Here is a 22,194-nt window from a genome sequence, read left to right on the forward strand (position 1 = left end):
CTGAGTGTCTACACTGACACAGATATCTGTATGTCGCCTTAATGAGGCTCTGCATGTGACGTGCAAACATGACAAAACCCAATCCACCTGAAAAGGTCTCCTTTCTGACAGAAAATGCAATCAGCATAATGTTCACAGAGATCGATTTTATTTTACCTTAAATATAGTTGCATTTTGAAAGCTTCAATAAACTCAATGATTTTTTAAAAAAATCAAAGATACCAACACATTTATCATGGTCCAAATATGATTCCACATATTTTCTTTAGCAAAGTCATTTGTAATAGATTTTTCATATTTATATTCTTAGCTAATCATTTGTATCTTCTCTTTACAGATGCCATCAATTTGTCTATTGAATTCTGGAGCGGGCAGGGAAGAAAGATGTACATTAGTGGTAATTGTTTAAAGAAAAAAAAAACACTGATTTTTGGAAGTGGAAATTTTATTGTCATCAAATTCTCCCCTACTGTTACAGATCGGGGAGCAGAAGGAGGAACTGCTGGGGTCTCACAGGGAACAGCCTGGCCCATCCCCGGCCTGAGCCACTGCGGCGAAGACCAGGGCCACTCGGCGACGCTGACATACTCACGGCCGCCACCCTGGCACAAAGATGTGGACAGGAGAATGGCAGAATGTTTCTATGGTGATTTCATTTTAAGGTTTTCCGTTCATAAAAGAGTGCTGAAACAATACACAATGTTTCCCACTTAAGTGAAAAAGAAAAGGATTTCATTATCTTCCTAGCGTTGCACAGAATATTTTGTAGATCAGATTTTCCCATAGCTCAACATCAGCCAACAGACCCGCTCACAGAAACATTTCACAGCCTCTGCTTTTTAAAGATGCACCGGGTCCCTAGAAAAACTTCTTAAAGGAGCAAAGGAGTGCCTCAGCCCAGGCAGGAAAGAGCAAATGAGCACAGGACTCGAAACACAAAGGCTGAACCCGAGGTCCTCAGGTCGGCTGGCATGCTCGCAAGGTGACAGGCTGGCTGCAGAATTACACACATGTGACCTTATTATGCACCGAAAGCATGCACCGGGGGAAGAGCCAGGGGTCTTCCATGCCTTGGACAGCCAGCCAGAATAAATAAAGCGAGTTGAAGGCGGGTGGGCTGGAGACAGCGTGCAGCAGCCAGTAATAAACAGCCCTGATGTTTGCTGCGGCTTCTGAACGCCGCAGCGGGTGCTGGGTGCTGCCTGCCGGGCACAGAGGAGGAGCGGGCAGGGGACCCAGGCTGCCTGGAAGTTCTCACACACACAGAGTTAAACAGCAAGGGCTTCACAGCAACTGCTTTTTGGCCCTTAAGCAATGCTTTTTAATTAGTTTGAAATGTTAATTGTTCCTGCAACCAACTTAGAATAGAAATATATTTAAATAAATAATTTTTAGGGACTGTTGGCATTTATGATTCTTTGATGTACTGTCTGAGCCAGCTAGAGTTCATGTCAGAAAGATGTAAATATCCAGGCTTGTTAAGCCCAAATGCCTCTGGTTTTACACTAGAAACATTTTTGAATTAAGAAGTAAATCTTTTTTTAGCATTTTAATTTATATTAATTACTTTAAATGACTGTAGAAATCTTTTGCTATGTCCTTACCATATATTAAAAAATGACTACCTGATTTAGTCAGTTTACCTCTCATAATTTCTACTCTAGCTCTGAAATCAACAGGGTTTTAATTCCTAAGGTTCATGATATATGACACCTGCCGGAGGACTGGGCAGTTAGTTTAGTGGTTAGTACCTTTCTTAACACTTCAAAATCACCCAGCATCTCCTAGGTGAACTTTACTGTGGCTTCTAGTATCAGCAGTTATTTTTTTAAAAGAAGAAATGGATTATATATGTTGAAATCCAGGAGCTACTAAATTATTTAAGGTTTTATGCCTTATCATATGTTTTTGGCAAGGTAAAGCTTCTTTTCAAGTAAGGAGCACCCTTCATCTGGGACTGACAGGCTCAGGCAGGGCCTTGCACCTTCTTCCCTGGCCTGCTTTCTTGAATCACCGCTGGAAGCACAGCTATTTAGTTTTCCAGGGACCCAAAGAACCAGGGTTTCCCTCAAGGCCCACCAGAGCAGGGTCATTCAGAGTGCGGTCATTTTTGGACACTGTCAACAGTCTCTAGTCATTAGACATTTTCTACCACATCTTCTTCCATCAAAGATGTAAATTAAAAAAAAAAAAAACCCACAATCAAGAGGCTGTCTTTTTATTTTAGAAAAAGATGAAATATGAAAATTTCAAGGCCAATCAAGACATGCTTAGATATGGCTTAAATCTAAGCTGTCAGATCTGACTGACTGTTGTTGGAGAAACACCACAAATATACATCCACCATCAATGACCATAACCTCAAACTCCACTTTTTCCATTAGAATAATCAAGGAACGCCATTCAGAAATAATATTACATCCTGCATTTTATTCAATTCCATATGACAAAAATAGGAACCTAGACTAAGACATCCATTTCAATCAGTAGATGTGTCAAGCCACAGATTTTGTCATAAAAAATATTGGATCTGGGTAACAACTCTGCACTGGTTCAGGGAGGGCCCGGCCCTGCACGGTGCTGCAATAGAAAAATAGTGTCTCTCCACCGTGCGGAGGGACAGCCTCGCCCGGACACAGGCCGGGCAGTCTGACTGCCCGCCGCGAGCTGCCTTATGTACAGCACTTTACATTTCTCTTTTCTAACGGTATATACACATCTTTCTGGGAGGACAGAACACTACATGGTACCAAATACGACCCCCCCAAATCACACCAAAAGAGACACAGATAAATAATAAGAACATTCACTGCTGAAACAGCCACACCGAGCACCTGTTTTCTCTTCCCGACACGGGACACCCTCACCCGTCCTGGGAGAAGAGAGGGTCCCCGGGGCCCACCCCATCCCACCTCCGTGGGAAATAGCGGGAGAGTTCCATGTTCTTTTCCGACAGAAACCACTGCTAGGTCTGCTCATCTGTGAGGCTCTGAAACTCTGCTCAGCGACATGATGTGGTCTGCGCTTGCTGGGGCTGTGTTAGGAAGATTGTCCTAGAGCTCGGTCTCTGCTGAGGAAGCCGACTGCCTGCCTCCTTCCTCCAGGCTCGCCTCCCGACGCTGTCCCTGGGCACGATGACCGGGGGACCGCGCAGTCAGAGGAGGTCTCGCTTTCAGACTTCAGCATGCGTGCAGCACACAGAATGAGGTAGAACACACCACCCATCCACATGGCCTGGCTCAGCCCAGCCGCTTGCACCTGCCCGGGCCCCTTCCCTGACTCGGAGCGGCTGACGTCACCAGCACAAGCCTGCACTTTGAGTGACTGGACCACAGTGCGCTTCGTTTGCATCTGAGAAGGTAATAAATCAATCAGAAACCCAGAAAATGTCCCGGTTATGATGGATTACACTGCCCAACACCCGGCACCTCTCAGTTTATTGAACACAAGGCCAGCCTGCAGGCAGTCGGGGTCTGGTCCGCGGGCGTGAGGAAGCAGCAGAGGGGATGGTGAGGTCACACCCGCACGGCAGCCGCTTGCTTGGCTCCCCCCTCCCGGCTTGTCTTGTGGTGTCACAGCCCTAAGACGAGCTCACCAGAGTTTTGTTAGGGGTGGTCAAGCTTTTAAATGGGCTTTCTAGAAAAGTTAAATCCTCCAGTGTAAGAAATGGCAGGCCCGAGTTTACTAAGGAACTGCCAAGTCCTGGTGGCGTTTCTGGTTAAGGAGCACAGATTTCTCATATCGTTTGACCTAAGACCGTAACAGCTTTTTTTTTCTTTTCATTTTCCTTCAATCAAACTACTAGTTATAAAATGCTTTACATCTTTTAAAATTTTCAAATTATAGACAAACCTCCCTAATACAAAATACTAAAAGTGCAACAGTATAAATTAAGAGTTTGCAACCACATTATACAAACATTACCTTTTTATTGTACAGCTTTGATAATGTGAAATATTTACTCACAACTGCTATAATGTTGTGAATAATTCATGGTGACGTCTGTCTGTGACTTGTTCCCAATTGCTGGGCTACAGACCACACTAGAGACCACTGTCCACATAGCAGCTACAGACATTTAAATTAAAAAAAAAAAAAAAAAAAAAAAGGCTTGTTACTGACAGGTGCTTGCACACGAAAAGCATGCTGTTTCCTAACAGAACTTCACAATTTTGCCTGCATGGAAATCACCCACTTATTTATAGTAAAACAAATCTTGCTTTAAAAAAAAAAATCACATAGCCAGATGTATCCTGCAGTACAAAAGCTCCTGTTTTGTCAGGCTGCATTGTCTGTGACCCGCATCTGAACGTCATAAATACTACAGGCGAAGGTGCTGCGCGGGACCGGCGTTGGGTGCACTGGACCACGTCATTGAGATAAGAGTTCAAGTTTCGAACTAATTCCAACAACACCACTGAACAAGTTTCCCTGGCACAGGGCGGGCTCTGGAGGGATAGAATGGATGTGGTCTGAGCCCCTTTGGCTTCCAAGGCGGCTCTCGGAAGACATCTCTTTCTGACTCAGATCTATCTCCGAGGTTGCTGAGATCTCAAGTTCACCTCGAAAGGCGCAACCGGGCAGCGCACGAGGCCACCTCGGGCGGCCACCCGGTGACGTCTTTCCTGCTCTGGGTGAACCGAGAAGGAGACCCGCAGGGCAGGGACGTGGCTAGTTAATCCCAATCTCCTTGTTATCCTCAATGAACCGTGTGAACGGCCGGCCACCTCCCGCTTCCGAGTTGGCTTTGTCCAGCCCTGCGATGGGCGGGCTGCTGCCTGGACGTGCCTTGTCCAGCCCGGCGGCCAGGGAGCCCAGCGGGGGGAGGGCGCTCCCGCTGAGACTTACGGGGAGCTGGGGGAGGCCTCCATTCTGGATGACAGAGATCTCGTTGTTCTTCATGGCCAGCCCGTTGGTGATGGCAGCGGCATACTGGTTCCAAAAGCTGGGGTCCACGTTCATGGCCCGTGCGGCCAGATCCTTCTGGAACATCTCTGAGAACTTGAGGGCATCGCTGCCCAGCAGGGCCATGGGGTTCTCCACCGACAGGCGGCGGCCACGCCTGGCGGGAGCGTTGTTCCACATGTGGGTGCCCATGTGCACCTGCGGGGACAGAGCCACACCCGGGCGTGAGCGCGCCCAGCTCCGGTTACAGGGGCATCCGGGGCCAGGGGACGCCTTCCAGCTCCTTTCCGTCCCTCCTCCCCAGCCTGAGCATTCATCTGGGACAACAAACTTGTCAGGTGAACTTTTCTGAACATCTGAGACGTGAACCTGCAACACTCCTTTCATCAAGCACAAGGCAAGCCGACTGATGAGCTGATGGATGCTCCTGTCAGTTCGCAGCTTGACAGGATGACTTCCCCACTAAGGTGTCAGACCCCCAGGCCACCCGGAGGGTCCCAAAGCTCCCCCCACACCCAGATTGTCTTCTACTCGGAACTCCTGCCTTCCCTGTGCCTCTTTCTCTGGTTTTCTCCCAAACATAGAGGGAAGGCCTGGGCACCTGTGGTCAGCAAGGACCTCAGGTGGCCTTCATTTCATGAGGAAGTGGAAGCCATGTCCACAGTGCCTATTGAAGGGGGTCACTGAGACTCCACACGCAGCTAACCTGGACTGGAAAGCAGCATGCTAGCCTGAATGGCTCCGTGGTGTTGGCCACACACCCCGCCTCCAGGGAAGATGGGCTGCCTGGCCACATCTTCCATACCAGTGTTATATCATCGTACCGTTTGCCCCTGGCCCTCAGGCTGGGAAGATTCTGCCAAATGCCCACCAGGCCCTCTTGGCAATCACGTGGACAAACCCACAGATCAAAGCCTTGGCCTCTGGACAGGATCAGCAGCATCTGTGTCACGTGGAAGCATTTAAAAGCCTAGCTATGTTGATACCAGTGACCCACTGGGCTCAGGGCAGCGAGTGTGCATCTCTCCAACACCCTGCAGCCTCTCAGGTGGCACCAGGCTCTCGAGGGGAGGACAGACCTGTATGGAAGGCAAGCTCCTCGCTGACACGGCACACACACGCTCTCTCAGGGGAAGCCCTCAGCCAGGACCAGAGGAGGCGAGGGGACTCCCGGGCGACCCTCACCTTGAGGTTGCCCTTGGTGGTGAAGGCTCTCCCGCAGATGGTGCAGCCAAATGGCTTCTCCCCAGTGTGGGTGCGCTCATGGATCTGCAGGGCGCTGGCCGAGGAGAAGGTCTTCCCACAGGACTGACAGTTGTGCTGCTTCGGCGTCCGGCGCGGCGGGGGGGCCAGCATGGGCGCAAGACCCGGGCTCATCACTGTCGGGGGCCCGGGGGGCACCTGGACGGCAGCCGGCAGCGGCGGACCCTCGGCCAGCAGGCTGCCCTTGCTGTGCCCGTTCACTTCCGTTTTGATGGTGGTGGGCGTGGAGCCAGGGCCCAGGCTCGGGGTGCCCTGGCCAGGACCTAGAGCAAAGTTGGGGTCAAGCAACTGGGGAGGCAGCTCTCGCAACCTGTGGGTCAGTAAGTGCTGCTTTAAGTTACCCAGCGTGGAGCAGCCGCGCCCGCAGGCCGTGCACACAAACGGCCGCTCCTTGGTGTGGCTGCGGAGGTGGATCTCCAGGGCGCTCCTGCAAGCAAAGGGCTTGGCACACACACGACACACAGTGCTCGCACACTTACCCCGATCGCGGCTCAGGAACAGCAGACTAAAGGGGGCCTCCTCCTTGATGGCCGGCCGGCCCGGGTGGGTGGCCGTCAGGTCCAGTGCCCCTCCATTCTCAGGGCCGGGGGGCGGGCTGTCTGGCTTCTCCGTCTTCAGCGGGGTCTCCTGGGGCTCCTCCTGGGCGACAAGGCCCGGGGACTTGGAGGGCACGCTCTCGCTGTTACTGTTCCCGGGCGACAGGGCCTGCAAGGAGGAGGACGACTCAGACAGGGCCGGGCTGCCCGCACTCCGGCTCTCCAGATCGCCCACAGCTGAGGATGAGTCGTTGCTCAGACGGTCGCTCTCCCCAGACCCGTTCTCCAGGGACTTGAGGGCAGTCAGCTGTGGGCAGCTCATGACCGAGTCCATCATCTTCATCTGGTTCTCCAGGGCGGCGATGCTGGAGATGACGGAGGGCGGGGAGGGTGGGCAGGAGCCCGAGAAGGCCAGCAGCGGCTTGTTCGGGTCGCCGGCCGCATCCTTCAGCTCCGCGTCGTCCTCCAGGGAGTTGTCGTCCATGTCATCATCGCAGGCGCTCAGGGCGTCGGCGGCCTTGTCGTCGTAGGGCAGTGCGGCGTCCATGGCGTCCTGGAAGCCCTCGGGCAGTGGTGTGTTGGGGATCTGGCCCCCCATGTGCATACGGATGTGCTGCTGAAGCACCACAGCGTTGGTGAACTTCTTCTGGCAGATGGGGCAGGAGTGCTGTACACGCAGGGGCGGCTTGGCGCGGTGCACGCCGAAGTGTGTCTTCAGGTTGCCCTTGGTGGTGAAGGCACGCCCGCAGATCTTGCACTTGAAGGGCCGCTCGCCCGTGTGCGTCCGGTAGTGCATCTTCAGGGCGCTCTGGCAGCTCAGCACGCGGTGGCAGATGACGCACTGGTTGGGGTCTGTCATCTTCTTGTCTATGTTCTCCACCAGCTGCTGCAGCTTGGAGGTTTCGGACGTTTGCATAGAGTCAAGCAGCCCTCCGAAGGGGAACTTGGCCTTAAATGGCTCGGCCCCAGCCGGGAGGACTGGGCTGCAGAGGCCTGGGGATGTGCCGCTGTCCGTCAGGGCAGACGTGGTGGAGACCTGCCCCGCCGTGGCCGGGAGGTCCCCTGCCCTGGCATTTGTGCAGGGCAGGCTCACGGGCTCGGTCTTGAGCAGGGAAGATCCACCGGGCGCCGGCTGCGGGGACCCTGCAGCCACTGGGACGCCTGCCTCGGAGCCGGTCAGGCCTGGGGACAAAGAGGGGCACTCGCTGGATGCAGGCGAGGGCCGCTGCGGGGAGCGGTTGGCGGGGGTGAGGCTGGGAGAGTCCACATAGCTGCTGATGCCCATGCCTGGGAGGGTGGGCGGGAGCTGCAGCCCCACTGAGGTGGGCACAGTGGGCAGCGCTGGCTTGCTGTCCAGCCAGGTGGTGACCGGCTTCTCTGGCGGCAGCGACATTCCGTAGGGAATGCCGGAGCAGGTGGGCACGTTGTCCAGGTACTCGGGCACCGGATAGGGGTTCATCTGGATGTGTGGGTACTTCTCCTTGTGCCTCTGGAAGTGCACCTTCAGGTTGCCCTTGGTGGAGAAGCGGTTCCCGCAGATGTTGCACTTGAAGGGCCGCTCGCCGGTGTGTGAGCGCAGGTGGATCTGCAGGGCGCTGTCGCTCCCGAACACCTTGGCGCAGAACCTGCACTTGTGCTTGAAGAAGGGGTCCTCAGCGCTGGCCTTGGGCTCGAACACCGACACGTTGGGGGGCTTGCCCTTGCGGTGCTTCATGAGCGCCGACAGGGGGTCCAGCGCGTTGGCCGTCGCCGCGATGCTGACCAGTGGGTTGGGGAAGATGACGCTGCTGGCGGAGGTCTGAGGTAGCAGTGGGCTTGGCAGGCTGGGGGCGGAGCTGAGCAGCGGCCCGGGCCCCAGGGCGGGGGGCGTGGGGGTGTTCTGCGGCCGGGAGGCGCCCCCCGAGGCGCCGGCCGCTGGGGTGGAGGCCGTGGAGGCCGAAGGGGCGCCGGAGCACGTGGGGGCGCCGGGCTCCGGCGCCGAAGGGCCCCCGCCCGGGACGTGCGGGGTGCTGGCTGCGGACACCGGCGGGGCCAGGTGCTGGGGGCCCTCGTAGGCTGCCGGCGGGGCGGCGGGCCCCTGCGCCGTGGCCGCGGGGCCGGTGCCTGCCGAGAGCGGCAGGGTGGGGTGCGCGGCCGGCCCAGGGTGCAGCGGCGGCCGGGAGGGCGGCGGCGGGCGGCTCATGAGGGCCACCTGGCTGCGGATCTGCTCGATGAGCTGCAGCTGCTGCACCTGCTGCTGCTGCAGGGCCACGAGCTGCTCCAGGATCAGCGGGAGGGCCGCGGCCGCCACGCCGCCGCCCGGGCCCGCCGCGCCCGCGGCCCGTGAGGTCTGCGAGAACTGCGCCACGGCCACCTTGGTGCTCAGGAGGGTCTCCAGGGTCACGTTGGTGCTGGGCATGCCATAGACCGCCCCGGGGGCCGGCTCAGGGGCTGGCGGGGGAGGCGGCTGCCCCGCGTGCGCCGCGGCCGAGCCCTGGAAGCCCTTGTCCGCAGGCGCGCCCACCTCCATGGGCTCGTCCTCCCGCTCAGGTGCCCTTGCCTCCGCGGCCTCCCCGCCTTCCGGTGCCGCGGCGGCCGCCGCTGCCGCCACCACCTCCTCAGCGGCCTCACTGTCCGCGCGCTCGCTGGGCGAGCTGGACGGGGATGCTTCGGGGAAGTCCTCGGAGGGCGGGGCGGGCTCATCCTCGCCCACGATCAGCACCAGCGGGTTCTTGGTGCAGGCCTCCTTGTGCGCCAGCAGGTCGGCCCACTTGAAGAACTCAGCGCAGCACTTCTCGCACACGTGTGTGTCCTCGCCTCCGCTCCGGCTCTCGTTGCCGCTGTCCGCGTCCTCGGCGCCCTCCCGGGGGGCCGCTGGAAAAGCAAGACATTACATCAGCCCGGCCTCGAGAGACAGCCCGCCCTCCATCTCAAAATTTTGCACATAAGTAAAATCAATATTTTTTATTCTGTACAAATTACCCCACTTCAACATTTCTGACGTCCTGGCGTGTGTATTCTATGACTCTTTCTAGCTAGCTAATCATTTTCTTAGCACAATCCATCAAATTATGAGGCTCTATCAATTGTGGATACTGCTTCTTAATGAAATTCCATAGAAGCCATTGATTTCCAATATTTTCATACAATCTGCAGCCACCCTGTCTGTTGGGTACAAAGCCAGCCTTCGATGGGCTCATTAGGACTCCCCTACCATCCGGCTTCCTCATTTCCAGCAAAATCAGAGATGCCTTTGCCAGTTCGCTTAACATTGCTAAACTAATCTGTAACCTTTCAAACTCACGTCAGCACCTGACAGGGGAGCCGACTGCAGCCTCTCTCCTGGGCTCGGACCACGGAGATTTATTATCTTCATGCCGTGTGGAGACATTACAGATTTAATGTAATTCTACAGAACCTTTCAAATCAATGGGCATTTATTTCATGGAGGAAATTTCAGCTAAATACTTTCATTTGTAAATATAACAAAGAATATATAAGCACTTCTTACATCTCTGCTCAGAAAAACAATCTCCCTGACTTACAGTTCGATCAGCACATCAATCCTGTATCTTTTTAGCGGGTGCACTTGCCCCCAGAAATAGTACGTTTCTACATTTCAGGACTCGCCAAACGAACACCATCAATATAGTCTGTGCCTAAAATTAATCATGTTTAATACAATTAATTGCCTCTGTCAGATGCAATATTTCTTGGCAAAATGAACCAAAATTATATGTTACTGTTACTGGCCAATTGTGTCCCACAGATTGTTAACAAACTAGAAATTATATATTTAAAGTTCATTTATGTTGACATGTTTAACATGAGAATGTTGTAGTCAGACACACTTTTTGTACCTATTTTCATCTATTCACATAGAAAGACTTAGCAAATTATATGCTTGTGCCATGGTGGAAACCCTCTAATTGGTTACACATGTTTAATTACTGTTGTAGGCGGCGACTTGCCGACTCCCGTTACCCTCTTGTGCCGAATAACAACCCTGTTTAATGAATAATTCTCATTCACACCTGATCAAATAAATAGCTATACAGGAAGGAGAAACCAACATCTGAGGATATGCCCAGCTCCTACTTTCAGGGGGGCTGGGGTGACAGGCAGCCCTCAATGGGGTGCTCAGGCTCCCTGTGCCGGCCTGGGTAAAACTGCCTTGCAACTGCTTTTTGTCAACTTGTGGATGGAGTGACAGCAACAAATCACCTGAACAGAGACAAATGACAGCCTCAAGCCGGCCCTTTGTTGTTGTGCGCAGTTGAGTGCAAGTGCCACGCATCCTCAGGTCCACATCCCTGAAAACCATTTACTGTTGAAACATCAACAAATGGATTTGCTGAGAAGCCTCCATGTTTTCTCGTTTAGGGTTTTAGGGAAAGAAGGATTCGACACTGATCTCAGTAGAGAAGTCTGACTTGTAAAAAATATCTTGTGAAAACATTTAGTCTCCTCCCTAGAGAAGAAAATAAAACTATAATTCGAGGCTGGTCAGCTGCTCTCCATGAGGCTGCTATTTCCATGTAATTTATATGTGCCTTTAAAAAATTATTAGCATGACAAGTGCTCAGGGCTGGTGCATTGGGATGACCCAGAGGGATGGGATGGGGAGGGAGGTGGGAGAGAGGTTCAGGATGGGGAACACATGTAAAGCCATGGCTGATTCATGTCAATGTATGGCAAAAACCACTACAATATTGTAAAGTATTAGCCTCCAACTAATAAAAATAAAGGAAAAAAATTATTAGTAGTGTTCAATTAGCATTTTCTTAACTGGCTCAACCATTTGAAGGGGAAAAAGTTAGAGCTGCAGCCCATAAAGACCTGCTAGACTTTTAAACTAAATTCAGTCCTGAAGCTCAGACTGCAAGGAGTCTCCTTACTGCACAGAGGCAGGAGCGGAATCGGTGTCTGTAATGAGGTCGAGTGTAGCTGGAAGCAAAGACATGGCTGATTTATACTGCAGATAGCAGCGTTAACAAAATAAATACTTGGAGTACTTAACTTTGCTCTATGTATGCAAAATCTGATCTGAAACCCACAAAGGTTATGGAACAGGGCAGGAAAAAAGTCTCTACTCTTCAGGTAAATAATTTCTTAATGATAAGAAAACATGGGCTATCTCACATTTTAGTTCACTTATTTTAAAAATTATTATACAAGGCAACGAATCTCTACTTCACAACTTGTTTATAACAGTGGGATGTTCTTCTGCAGAACATATTAAAAAAAGCACTAGTGGCCATTTAAAAAAGTTCATCTGCATTAAGCAATCAAGTTGGAATCAGTGTTATACTGTATCATAAATAGTGTAATTATTAGAACACAAAATATTCTAAAAGTTAATTTTAACACTTTAAAGCTATGATATAAAAGGCCAGCCATAGTCTTCATAGAGAGTTTTAATTTTAATACTTTTAAAAAAGAAAACTACAAAAAAGAGAAAAATACAAAGAAATTAAATGCTGCTGATTTTTTGAAAACTTATTTTCACATCTTTATTCCTCAGAGGAAAAAAATGTATAACTTACATGGTATACAAAAGCATTCACATGGTATATACATTTAAAGTTTTACACAATTAAACACACTGTATATTTTGTCCAAAGAATATTTTTCATTTTCTTTTCCAAAGAATTATTATTAAAGTGTAGCTGGTTTACAATGTTGCATTAGCTTCAGGTGTACAGCAAAGTGATTATTTTGTATATACACATATTTATGTTTTATATCTGTATTCTTTTTCAGATTCTTTTCCATTATAGATTATTAAAGAATAATAGTTGAATATATTAAGTTAAATATAGTTCCCTGTGCTATATAAGAATATATTTTTAAATATGGATTATGTATTAGGGACAATTCACTGAGAAAATGCTTAGAACTTGGCTGATTGCTGGATCATTTAAAGTGCGATGATTGCTAAAAGGATTTACTTTACGTTAACTTACATCTTTACAAATGAGAATTTCCCAGATTTTCTTTGTAACAAATTATGGCATGTGAAATAAGGAAACAGGATTTTATTTTACACTGTATTTTTCTCTAAGGTTTTAAGAAACCCAAGGAAATCTCTATTTTCTTTAAAGATACATTTTTACATTTCCATTGGCTTTTTTCATGTGCTAAGTATGCGGGGTTCACCTGCAAAGTTAAGAAAGCTGGGAACGTAATTTCCTCCTGCCCCCACTGCAGGTTAGCAAAATTATAACTGTGTCTCAGTTGTAGAAACCGTGCACAGAATAATAATATTTAAGCACTATCTACCAAATAATAAGCCATTTTGTTTAAAGGAAATTAATAATTACCTAAACACAATGAAGATATTCTTGCCAAAGTAAAATAAACTTCCACTGTATGCCTCTAAAATTGAAGAAGGAAAACAAAATTGAACAAAGGAAGTAGGGTGAAAATGGCATTCTGAACATTAGGGCCTGTTAGTTCATTATGTTAATGAACCTAACAGAACAGTTGTTGGATTTTATAAGCAAAGTTTCATAATAAATTTGCCTTTTAACTAAAACATATTTAAAAAACTACGATCAGTGAAGGAAAAAAACCCCTCAATACAATTCATATTTCTTATTGAGGGCAAATTAGAATCACCACTTACAGTTTTTCTTACTGGGGTCTGCATGAAATATGGTAACACGATCACTTCAATTGTTAATTTCTACTTGTTTCACTATCAAATCTGAGTGGGATTAGCATTCCATGAAAGTTATAGAGAAGCACAAATTTCACAAGACAGTCTTGAATGCAGTGAATACAAATGAAAAGACTCTAATACATCACGTGTGGAATTGAAATTTTGGGTGCATATTTTAAGAACGTTTTTAAAGAACAACAAACACTTCAACTGAATTGGTTGGGAGAGAAGAACCAAAGCGAGCCTGTTTCACTGGGGACAGAGCTCTTTAGAAGCAGCAAGACTGCACTTGAGTCCAGAGTGAAAGCAGCGACCTCATGTCGCATTCGGGGTGAGGCGCAAAATAAGTTGTTATAACTTGCTTCTCGTTACAGTGGCTACACGCGTCGTGTTACAGCGTAGACATGCTAATCTGGAAGTACTTATCTTTAAAAAAGTGCTTTCTATAACAAGAAAACCCTTATAGTAAAGATCTGACAGCAGCTCCAAATTTTATCATATAATGTCTAAAGTCCTTTAATCCTGCCATTGTTTTAAGCCACTATTGTGTCGGATTCAACTATCTTTTAATTAAACTTACATTGGAAACTGGCTTTTGCATTCTAAAGGTAGAAGTTATTATATCCATTTGTTGATATGGCTTTAAAATTTTTGTTTCGTGGTAAAGCCATGTCCATGAGCCACTGTAACAACAGTACAAGTTGGAGAAATTTATTTCCAATGCAATAGGAAATTCTTCCTAAAAGGGACAACTGAAAAACAAGCATTGTTAACATTATCATTAATGTCAAAATAATTTATTTTTTGCATATTGGCAGATCAACGACTTAAGAGACTTCAAACTGCAAATAATCAGGGGCTTAGACTGTGCAAGTGTTAGAACTAGTGGAGAAAAATGCCAACCAGTGCACCCAGGAACGGAACTTAGGCAGGAATCTTCCCTTCTTGGTTAATAGCAGTATTTAGTGGAGGTTACTTTCTGAAAGTGCCCCACAGCTTTGCTGGATTCACTGAGTGTCAACGAAAGGAAGGAGCTGTTACGAAAATAACCCTTTTTCGCTAACATGAAGGATGCCAGCCCGGCGATGGGGTTTGTTCTCCTGGACGCAGTCAGGAGGAGGGACACGCAGGAGGCTGAAGCTATTTCAAATGGAGAGGAAATGTGCAATTAGTTTACAGCTAGCCCCACACTTTACTGTTTATACTTGAGATTTTTCAGGGTTTCTAACGCTCACTGTTCAAGCACTCCTGAGCATGTGCCATCTAGGGTGCCACAGGAGGGGCAAAAGGGTTTCCCTCGCCTTTCAGAGAGAGGCCTCCAACCTAGGGAGGGTCTCAACGGCAGTCTTAAAAGTACATATTTTCCCCCTTCTCACTAATAAAAACACAGAGGATGTTTAACAAAAATGTCCCTTTATAACTCTTTGGGTGAAAAGGACCTCCCCTTGCGTCATCTCTCTCTAAGCTCCGACTCCTGGTCTGCTATACAATATACAAGGATCATGTTATACAGGGATCAGGTCTCCACTGCCTGCAAAAGCTAAGGTGGTCTTCCAAGTAGAGATGACCTGGCAGAGTGCTTACATGCCCAGTGATCTTTTTAAGCTACAAGTAAAAAGCATCACTGTAATATTGATGAGAATATTTGCCACATGATGCTTTCCTAAAAAAATTCTAAGTGGAGTTCTCAGCAAGGTGTTCTTATTCTCTGCGTCCTGGAGGCAGTGCCTTGTAAATAAGTAACCAATTATGCAGAGCAGTAAACAGGTGTTTGATAATTTTGTTGATCAAGCTCAACTTTCACCTTGATTCCGCTACACTTTTTAATTCCTTACAATTAACAAGAGGAGAAGCAAAAGTCCCTTACGGGAAAACGGATGTTAACCTCTTCATTTTAATTAGTAACTGGGAAACGCCACGTGGGTCTCGAGGAAGGGAAACCGTACTTTTCTCCTGTGCCTTTTCCATCCCTTAAAAATCTAGGAAGCATTTTTCACGTTTTCCCCAATTGTTAGGAGACACTATTTTCTTGCAAATTAATTCTTTTTTAACTCCTTATGATAGCTTTGAATCCCATAAAGAAAGATGAATTATCACATACTGAGCCCAAGCTGTGAAACAGGAGGAGACAAATAGAGACCCCTACTGTGTTTAACAATGTAGAAGAAATTCCAGACGCGATAGAAAAATTTTGTCCTTTCCCCAGACCTCCAAGCGTGTGCGCTCGGAGCCGGACAGCGGAGGGCGCTCGCGCCTCGCCGAAGCCGCGCTGACCCGCAGGCCGGCTTCCGCCGACTCAGTGGCCCACGCCTCAGATGTGTTAAGGGCGGACCACCTGTGGCACAGGCACCAAACGCCTCCTGTTTAAAAGGTTTGCGGGTTCCCCTCTGCGGGGTGAAGCGCTGGGGAGGGAGAACACTGTTTCCTTTATGGACGCGCGCAGCTGGAAAGCAGCCACAACGTTCACTTGCCCTAACTATCTGCCCGATGCCGTATCAAATAATAAGATGTTTGTTGCACTTCAAGGTTGCACAATCGTTCTTTCATTCAGATGTTACGCTGTAATCACCCCTCCGATGAATGCACGGATATCACTATCTGCCTCACGCGCAATGGACGAACCTGAAATTCAGCGGCCAACGCAGACCATTTCCATCAAAACTCGGGGAGGGGAAAAGCTTCGTCTGTGCTGGGTCAGTTTTTGGTCCAGAGCAGTTCACACATGAAACTGAACGTGCTACTCCTCCATGCGTCTATGCAGCCAACGACCTGGGTCCTGCCCAACTCCTCACTTTCCACATCCACCGGTACAACAAGAAAGAAATAAGCCAAGCCTCTCGGACCGACAAACACCTGGCCTGAAGAGCACCACGGCTGCGCGCACTGCGCCGTGTCCAGGAAGAAGGCGCCCATCGGTCGACTGTGACCGTCGACTCTCAGGGTATTAAATCATTTCCAGGATTTGCCATCACCTCAGCACACTGTTCCGTTTTTACAGGGGCAGTGCACACATGAGCAAAAAAAAAAAAAAAAAAACCCTCCAGGAAAAGCTCTGCCCGGGGGCTGAAGCCAGCGTCTGCCTGCGCTGAGCCTTACAGTCAACATCAGACGGCGGTCTGGAGAGGGCATTCAGCAAAGAGGACCAGGAATGGCGAAGAATTAAGACCAAGGGCCACGGCACCTGCAGGGTTAATTAAACAGTTCAAGATGTAACAGCCGCACAAAAGAAAAGGGTCTCTCTCCCTCTTGGAGAACTATAAACACTTGTGCTGAACTAGCCGGGCATCTGATAAGCCCAGCAGCACAGGGCAAACCGGTGGGTCCCCAGTCCACTCTCAGAGCCAGTGTTAACACTTAACAGAACACTGGTGAGTCCTGTTGCCAATGTCAACAGCACAGATGCACTAATTGTATTATGAGCTTGACATCTAGTGGCCACCCCTGGCAGGGCAAAGCAGGCAAAGGTTAAACCAGCAGGCCTGTTGCAGCAGGGCTCTGAGCCACCCACCTTTGGTAGAGCAGTAGGAAGCTGCCAGTCCCCTGCAAACCCACCTACTCACAGATCCCAGGCCACCAGGCAGGAGCCTGTGCGGCCCCAAGGCTTCCTGAAATGCGGAGGGGGAGGGGTCCCGGATGGTCAGCAGGACTAATCCGGGATGCCTGGAAAAGACAGGCCCACGGAGGGGCACCAGGAATGCCACCCCAGAGCCTCAGGTCTCCCTGGACCCAAGTTCTTGCTTTTAATTAACAAACAGGCCAACCCTGATCTCTCACATAAAGAGCCCGTTACATTATTATGTCAATTAATATTTCACACTTGCTGTGATACGACTTGCCTTACTCATCAGCTTGGAAATCACAGAGTTAACTGCTTTCGAGATCACAGAAGTGTTCAAATTAGAAAAACCCAAGGATGGGGTTTAAGTTTATGTCAAGTAATAGTGAAAAACTGGAAAAAATCTAAGGACAGGACTCTTTTTTAAAATATAAAAGTTTATGTAGAGTAATAGTAAAACATTCAATTTCTACATAGATTTTATTTACACCTGATCTTATATGAAGTGTGGGCAGCGTCACACATGCTGTAATGGCAAACCTGGCCCACCAGCGGTAGAGTCAGCTCTCATCTTCACAAGGCTGTTCTTATCCTGGCAACTGGTCAAGAAACCATGAAGGAAAATGAAAACTAACAAAACAACAAAACCTCTTCCTATTGTAAGTATTATTTAACAATTCTACTTCTTGAAACTGCTTCCAGCCTTAAAGGATGGGGCATGACCTCACTGGCAGTTAAGCAGGTTTTTATTTCATGCAAATAAAATACTTACATTTAAGGTTGCTAAATTCTAACTGGTGTTCAGTACACAGAACAGAAACCTTGGTTGCACCTTTGCTGAGTTCTCCCCAAAAGAAAACGTTCTCAGAGCTATCTTGGGGTGAACGGCAAAGCCTCTTAGAGACTGTAGTTGAAAATGAAATCTGACCCACTTTTGCCTGCTTTTGCCATCATCTTGTATACAAAAAATAATCAGCTTGCTAAGTAATTCCTGCTGTTGGTCCATACCTTCCTTCCTTTTCTGGATCTAAACAGATCTAAAAATATTGGATTATGCATAGATTGTGGAAGTTTAAATGTGCCTAAAAAAAATCCCTCTTACATAATCAGCTCTTTCTCTGTACGGTGGGAATTAATTGGCAGACTTTTTATTGGTCACCAAATTATGTATTTTTAAATAGATTAGGATTTTAACTGCCATTTTAAAAATAAATGTTTGCAAATTCTTCTTTTCCTTTCCCCTCCTGCTTAACTTACTCCTTACGTTTCATGTTTCAGAGAAAACAGTCTGCCTACGGATGTTAGAAAGTAGCTTCTGTATTGTTTCCTTTTGCAATGCTGAATTGTAAGTGTGTGAGTGAGTGCCCTGAGCGCTGAAGGCAAACCATGCACAGACAGATAAAAGAGAAAAGATCTCTGCACCCAGGGCTGGGGGCCTTCTTCCCCTTAATTTAAACACAGTCAATGAATACCACTGGTAAAGTCTTAAATCACAGGATCACCACATTTTAAAGGATTTTTAAGATAGCCATGTAACTGTGAGTTGGCAGAAAATAAAAAACAAACGATACAGGATGGCAAACTGCTTTAAATTATAGTATTCTTTTGTTCTTCCTTATATACATATTTTCCTTCCATCGACAATAAAATATATCCCTCCTAATTTGTATTTTATCCAATGAAGGGTAGCAATAATACACCTTTTAAAGCTCTTAGGAGTGTAAGTGCTGTTCCGTCATTATAAGTTTTAATTAATTTTTCTTAGAACAAAAACATTCAGCTGGCTCAAAGGATTTCAATATTGGTGGCATACATTTAATTAACTGAATCCTAAAACTGCATCCCATTTATTTCTAAATTTTCAGAAACAGGAAGGAAATACTTTGCAATTTTAAAAGATAGTACCTATTGGGAATGTAAGTTGAGTTCCAGCCATCCTTAGAACACGTCTTTAATAACAGAATAACTTTAGAACTTTATGTAAATCTTTATTGCTTTTTCCTGTTCTACACACGTCATCATAGTTTACTTCTGCAATAACGTCTGGAAAGCACTGAGGCATTTTTGGATGGCTGTCTTTTCATTGCTTAGCTAAAAACTAAAGTCTGAAAAATAACAGTCACATTTCTCTTTTAAAAGAAATAAAGCCTTTTACTGTAAATTAACGACTGTGCACCTCTGCCCCACCCATACCATACTAAAAATTTTGCATAGAATATTTGTGTTTCATGTCATTATCAAGAACTTTCAATTTTATTGCAGGCATCTAGTGCTTTAATTAACATGTAACACCCAAAGTGATACAAAGGAATTATTTACTTCCTTTCTAAAACAATGTAAACTAACTTAGTTCACTTATAACTTGATGCATAGTTTGTGTATTTCCACTGCTTTTAACAAAATATAATTCTGAGAATATCTGAATTCACGGTGGAGTGATTTAGTTTTCACAAACATTTATCTTTAAAAAAACATTTTCCTTAATTCTCCTCCTAATGGCGATCAGCACAACACAGTCATACATACATGAACATTCCTTAAGTGAACAGAGAACAGAGTATCTTTTATGCTCCATGAACAATCAGCTTCAGAATAATTAAATCAGAAAGAACTATTTTTTAAACAGTTTGCCGGGACAATCGCGGGAACACACTCCTCAACTGAGACTCAGCCCCAGACAGGCTATTTTTGGCCTGTTGCAAAGTATGATCAGGAACTGTGGCAATATCTTGATTACAACTCTGAATGATTGTGAAAAACATAGCCTTGACAAAAACTTTAATCCCATGGTGGGATTAAAAAAAAACAACAACCCTGAATATGTTTCACTCCTAAATATATTCAGTAACAACAAGGGGAATTCAAAAGAGAACTTGTGAATAATTTACTCCATCTTAGGTTTTCAAATAAGGGCTCTGGACCCCTCCACATGCTACACTAGGAGGTTCACCACGCTCGCATTTCTGAAGTGAAATTAAAAATGAATAGCAGTGCCTCAGCTTGTTAATTGTTAAATACAAGGGGTTTTACTCTATTAATTAAAATATGCTTTAATAAAAAGAGACATTGCACATTTTGATAACGACCCTACAAAGCTGAGAAGTATTTACATTGTTGCATTTTGGGGCGGCTGTGAAAGCCGATTTTAAGCTATTCAGGAGCCACAATAATAAAGCTTTAAAATTCCTCACTGGGATGCAATGTAGTTCTTTTGAAGGAAAGACTGTCTTTCTCATTCGGCAGAAATAAATCCATTCATTTGATCATGTAGTCATTGAGGGCAATAGAAAACAAACCAAGTGTGAGAAATTCTATGTGATGAAGTAAACAAAACAAAAAAAAATCCATTTCCATGACAAAAAGATTCTTTGTCCTTAATCTACCCACCATATGCAAGCGTTTCTTTTTAGCATATCTCCCGTTCTAATCTTGGGTGACCAGGCGACACAGATAAGAACCTCTTACCTCCGTTGCGACAAAAAAAGACCCTCACGAGTTCACGAATTTTATTTAATTCCTGAATTCCCAGCCGCGTAAGAAGCCTTTGCTCCCTCCTCCATTCCGATGTGGACGAATACCTGCTTTTGCAAACTTTACGGCACCGCTTGCTAAACTCTTAAACTCCTTTTATTTTCTGCAGCCTAGTTCCCAAAGCAAAGATGCGTATCTGCTCTAAACCACTTATAATAAGTTAATCCAAAAAGTTGGCCGGTCTGTTTCCTAAGGATCACACTACTCGGTGCCCAGGCTCCGGGCAAGTGCAGGGTCGCCCCGCGTCCCGCGATCGCCCCTCCCGCACCCTGGGGACCCGCGGGCGGCGCGAGGCCCGAGCCCTCACTTTCCCCGGCTGGGGCGCGCCAAGCCAGCCCGCTCTTCGCCGAGCGCTAACTTTCGCGGCTCCTACCTTCCCTCCTGGATGGGCAGGAAGTCCCTACCCCCCAGCCGACTGCAGAGGTGGCCGCGGCGCCTCCGAGATCAGGAAAAGGCCCAGAAAACCGAGAGGCGACAGAAGCGTGCCGGGGTCCTACCGCGTGCACGACCACCCCCCGCGCCGCGGGGCAGCTCACCCGGGGTTAATTCCCAAGGCGGCCATTAGGAAAGGCCAGGCCACATCGACTTCCTACTCGCTTCGGAATGGGATCGCTGGTTTGTCCGCGCGCCCGGACCTCGCGGGCTCCGCGGCCCTCGGGGCAGCGGGGCGGCCGCTGGCCTGCCTGGGAGGGGGAGGCCGCGGTCAGGGCGGCGGATCCGCTCCGAGCGCGCACAGCTTGGGGCGCTGGGCGCCGAACAAAGCTGCTCCGGCAGCGGCCTCCCCGGCCCGCATCTGGCGGTTCGAGACCCTGGGACGCGTCCCCGCCGCCGCGCTTTCCCTGAGGGGCGCCGCGATCGCCAAGGCCAGTCCCAGTGTCCAGGCGTGGGGAGCCCGGGGGGCGGCGCGGAGGCGGCAGCTCGGCCCCTCCCGCCCGCGCCCTGCTCGGCGTGCTGGCCTCCGCGGGGCAGCGCGGGCTCCGAGCGGTCCCTGAGCCCTGGCGCCTCCGCGCGCAGCTCAACTCCCGGCGGCCGAGCCAAGTTTACTTCGCCCGAAACTCCCGCGCCGCGCGCTCCGGCGGAGGACCGGACCACCAGGCTGGCCTGCCCGGATCGAGCGCCACACGGCATACACCGGCTCGCGGGAGCCCGGGCACTTTCTGGGTCCGCGGGGCCCCCGCTCCCTCCAGACGCCCGGCCACCCCGCGATCCGCGGCCCCTCACCGTGCTCGGGAGCCCCGTCCGGCGGCGGCAGCTCCTCGTCCGACTTGAGATGCTGGGGCTTGGCCTGCTTGCGCCGAGACATGCTGCTAGCGGCGCGCGGGCCCCTCGCAGGGCAGCGGCATCAGCGGGGCGGCCGGCGGGGACGACGCGGGGCGGCCGGGCGGGCGCGGGGCGCGGGGCGCGGGCGGCGGCGGCGGCGGCTGCGCGGGCCGCGCATGGGGCTGAGCAATTAGGCTGGTGAATAATGCATGGCTATTAGCAGAGGGCCGCGCCGATTGGCCGGCCTCCAGCGGACTCGGGCGGCCTATGCAAATGAGGCCGCGCTCGCAATTAGCGGCCGCGCGGCGAGGAGGGGCCGTCGCCTGCGGGACCTGGGCGCGCGGCCGGCGCCGCCTCACATCGCGGGCTCCGCGCTTTTCGTCGCCCGGTTGCGGCCCGGCGGGCCGGGAGCGGCTCCGGCCGCGGCGGCCTCCCGGCCCCGGGCGCAGGCAGCAAACTTTGGCGGCGTCCGCGCGGCGCCTCTTTGCCGGCGCGCCGGG

General features: G+C 49.3%; 1 protein-coding gene across 2 annotated transcripts; it reads right to left on the reverse strand.

Annotated features, from left to right (window-relative positions):
* Positions 1–41: 41 nt before the first annotated feature.
* On the reverse strand, positions 42–21,802 carry SALL3 (spalt like transcription factor 3). 2 transcript variants are annotated; one of them, XM_065932273.1, is made up of 4 exons: positions 21,656–21,802; positions 6,648–9,557; positions 6,091–6,431; positions 42–5,103 (listed from the first exon to the last, which is right to left on the reverse strand). In XM_065932273.1, exons 1-4 carry the CDS (start codon positions 21,735–21,737, stop codon positions 4,672–4,674), a joined length of 3,765 nt encoding a protein of 1,254 aa, XP_065788345.1. In that variant the 5' UTR covers positions 21,738–21,802; the 3' UTR covers positions 42–4,671. The 2 variants fall into 2 exon arrangements, with proteins under 2 accessions (XP_065788345.1, XP_065788344.1); XM_065932272.1 differs by having other exon boundaries at positions 6,091–9,557.
* Between the last annotated feature and the right edge of the window lie 392 nt (positions 21,803–22,194).

Source organism: Muntiacus reevesi, chromosome 4, assembly GCF_963930625.1.
Source record: "Muntiacus reevesi chromosome 4, mMunRee1.1, whole genome shotgun sequence".
NCBI lineage: Eukaryota > Metazoa > Chordata > Mammalia > Artiodactyla > Cervidae > Muntiacus > Muntiacus reevesi.

Bases quoted from the DNA above. Each gene is read 5' to 3' on its own strand.
- SALL3 (XM_065932272.1), bottom strand. From the start codon at position 21,737: ATGTCTCGGCGCAAGCAGGCCAAGCCCCAGCATCTCAAGTCGGACGAG. The intron at 9,558-21,655 runs GTGAGGGGCCGC...TTGCTTTTCCAG, and splicing joins GGACGGGGCTCCCGAGCACG to CGGCCCCCCGGGAGGGCGCC. The intron at 5,104-6,090 runs GTGAGGGTCGCC...CTGTCCCCGCAG, and splicing joins CCACCAAGGGCAACCTCAAG to GTGCACATGGGCACCCACAT.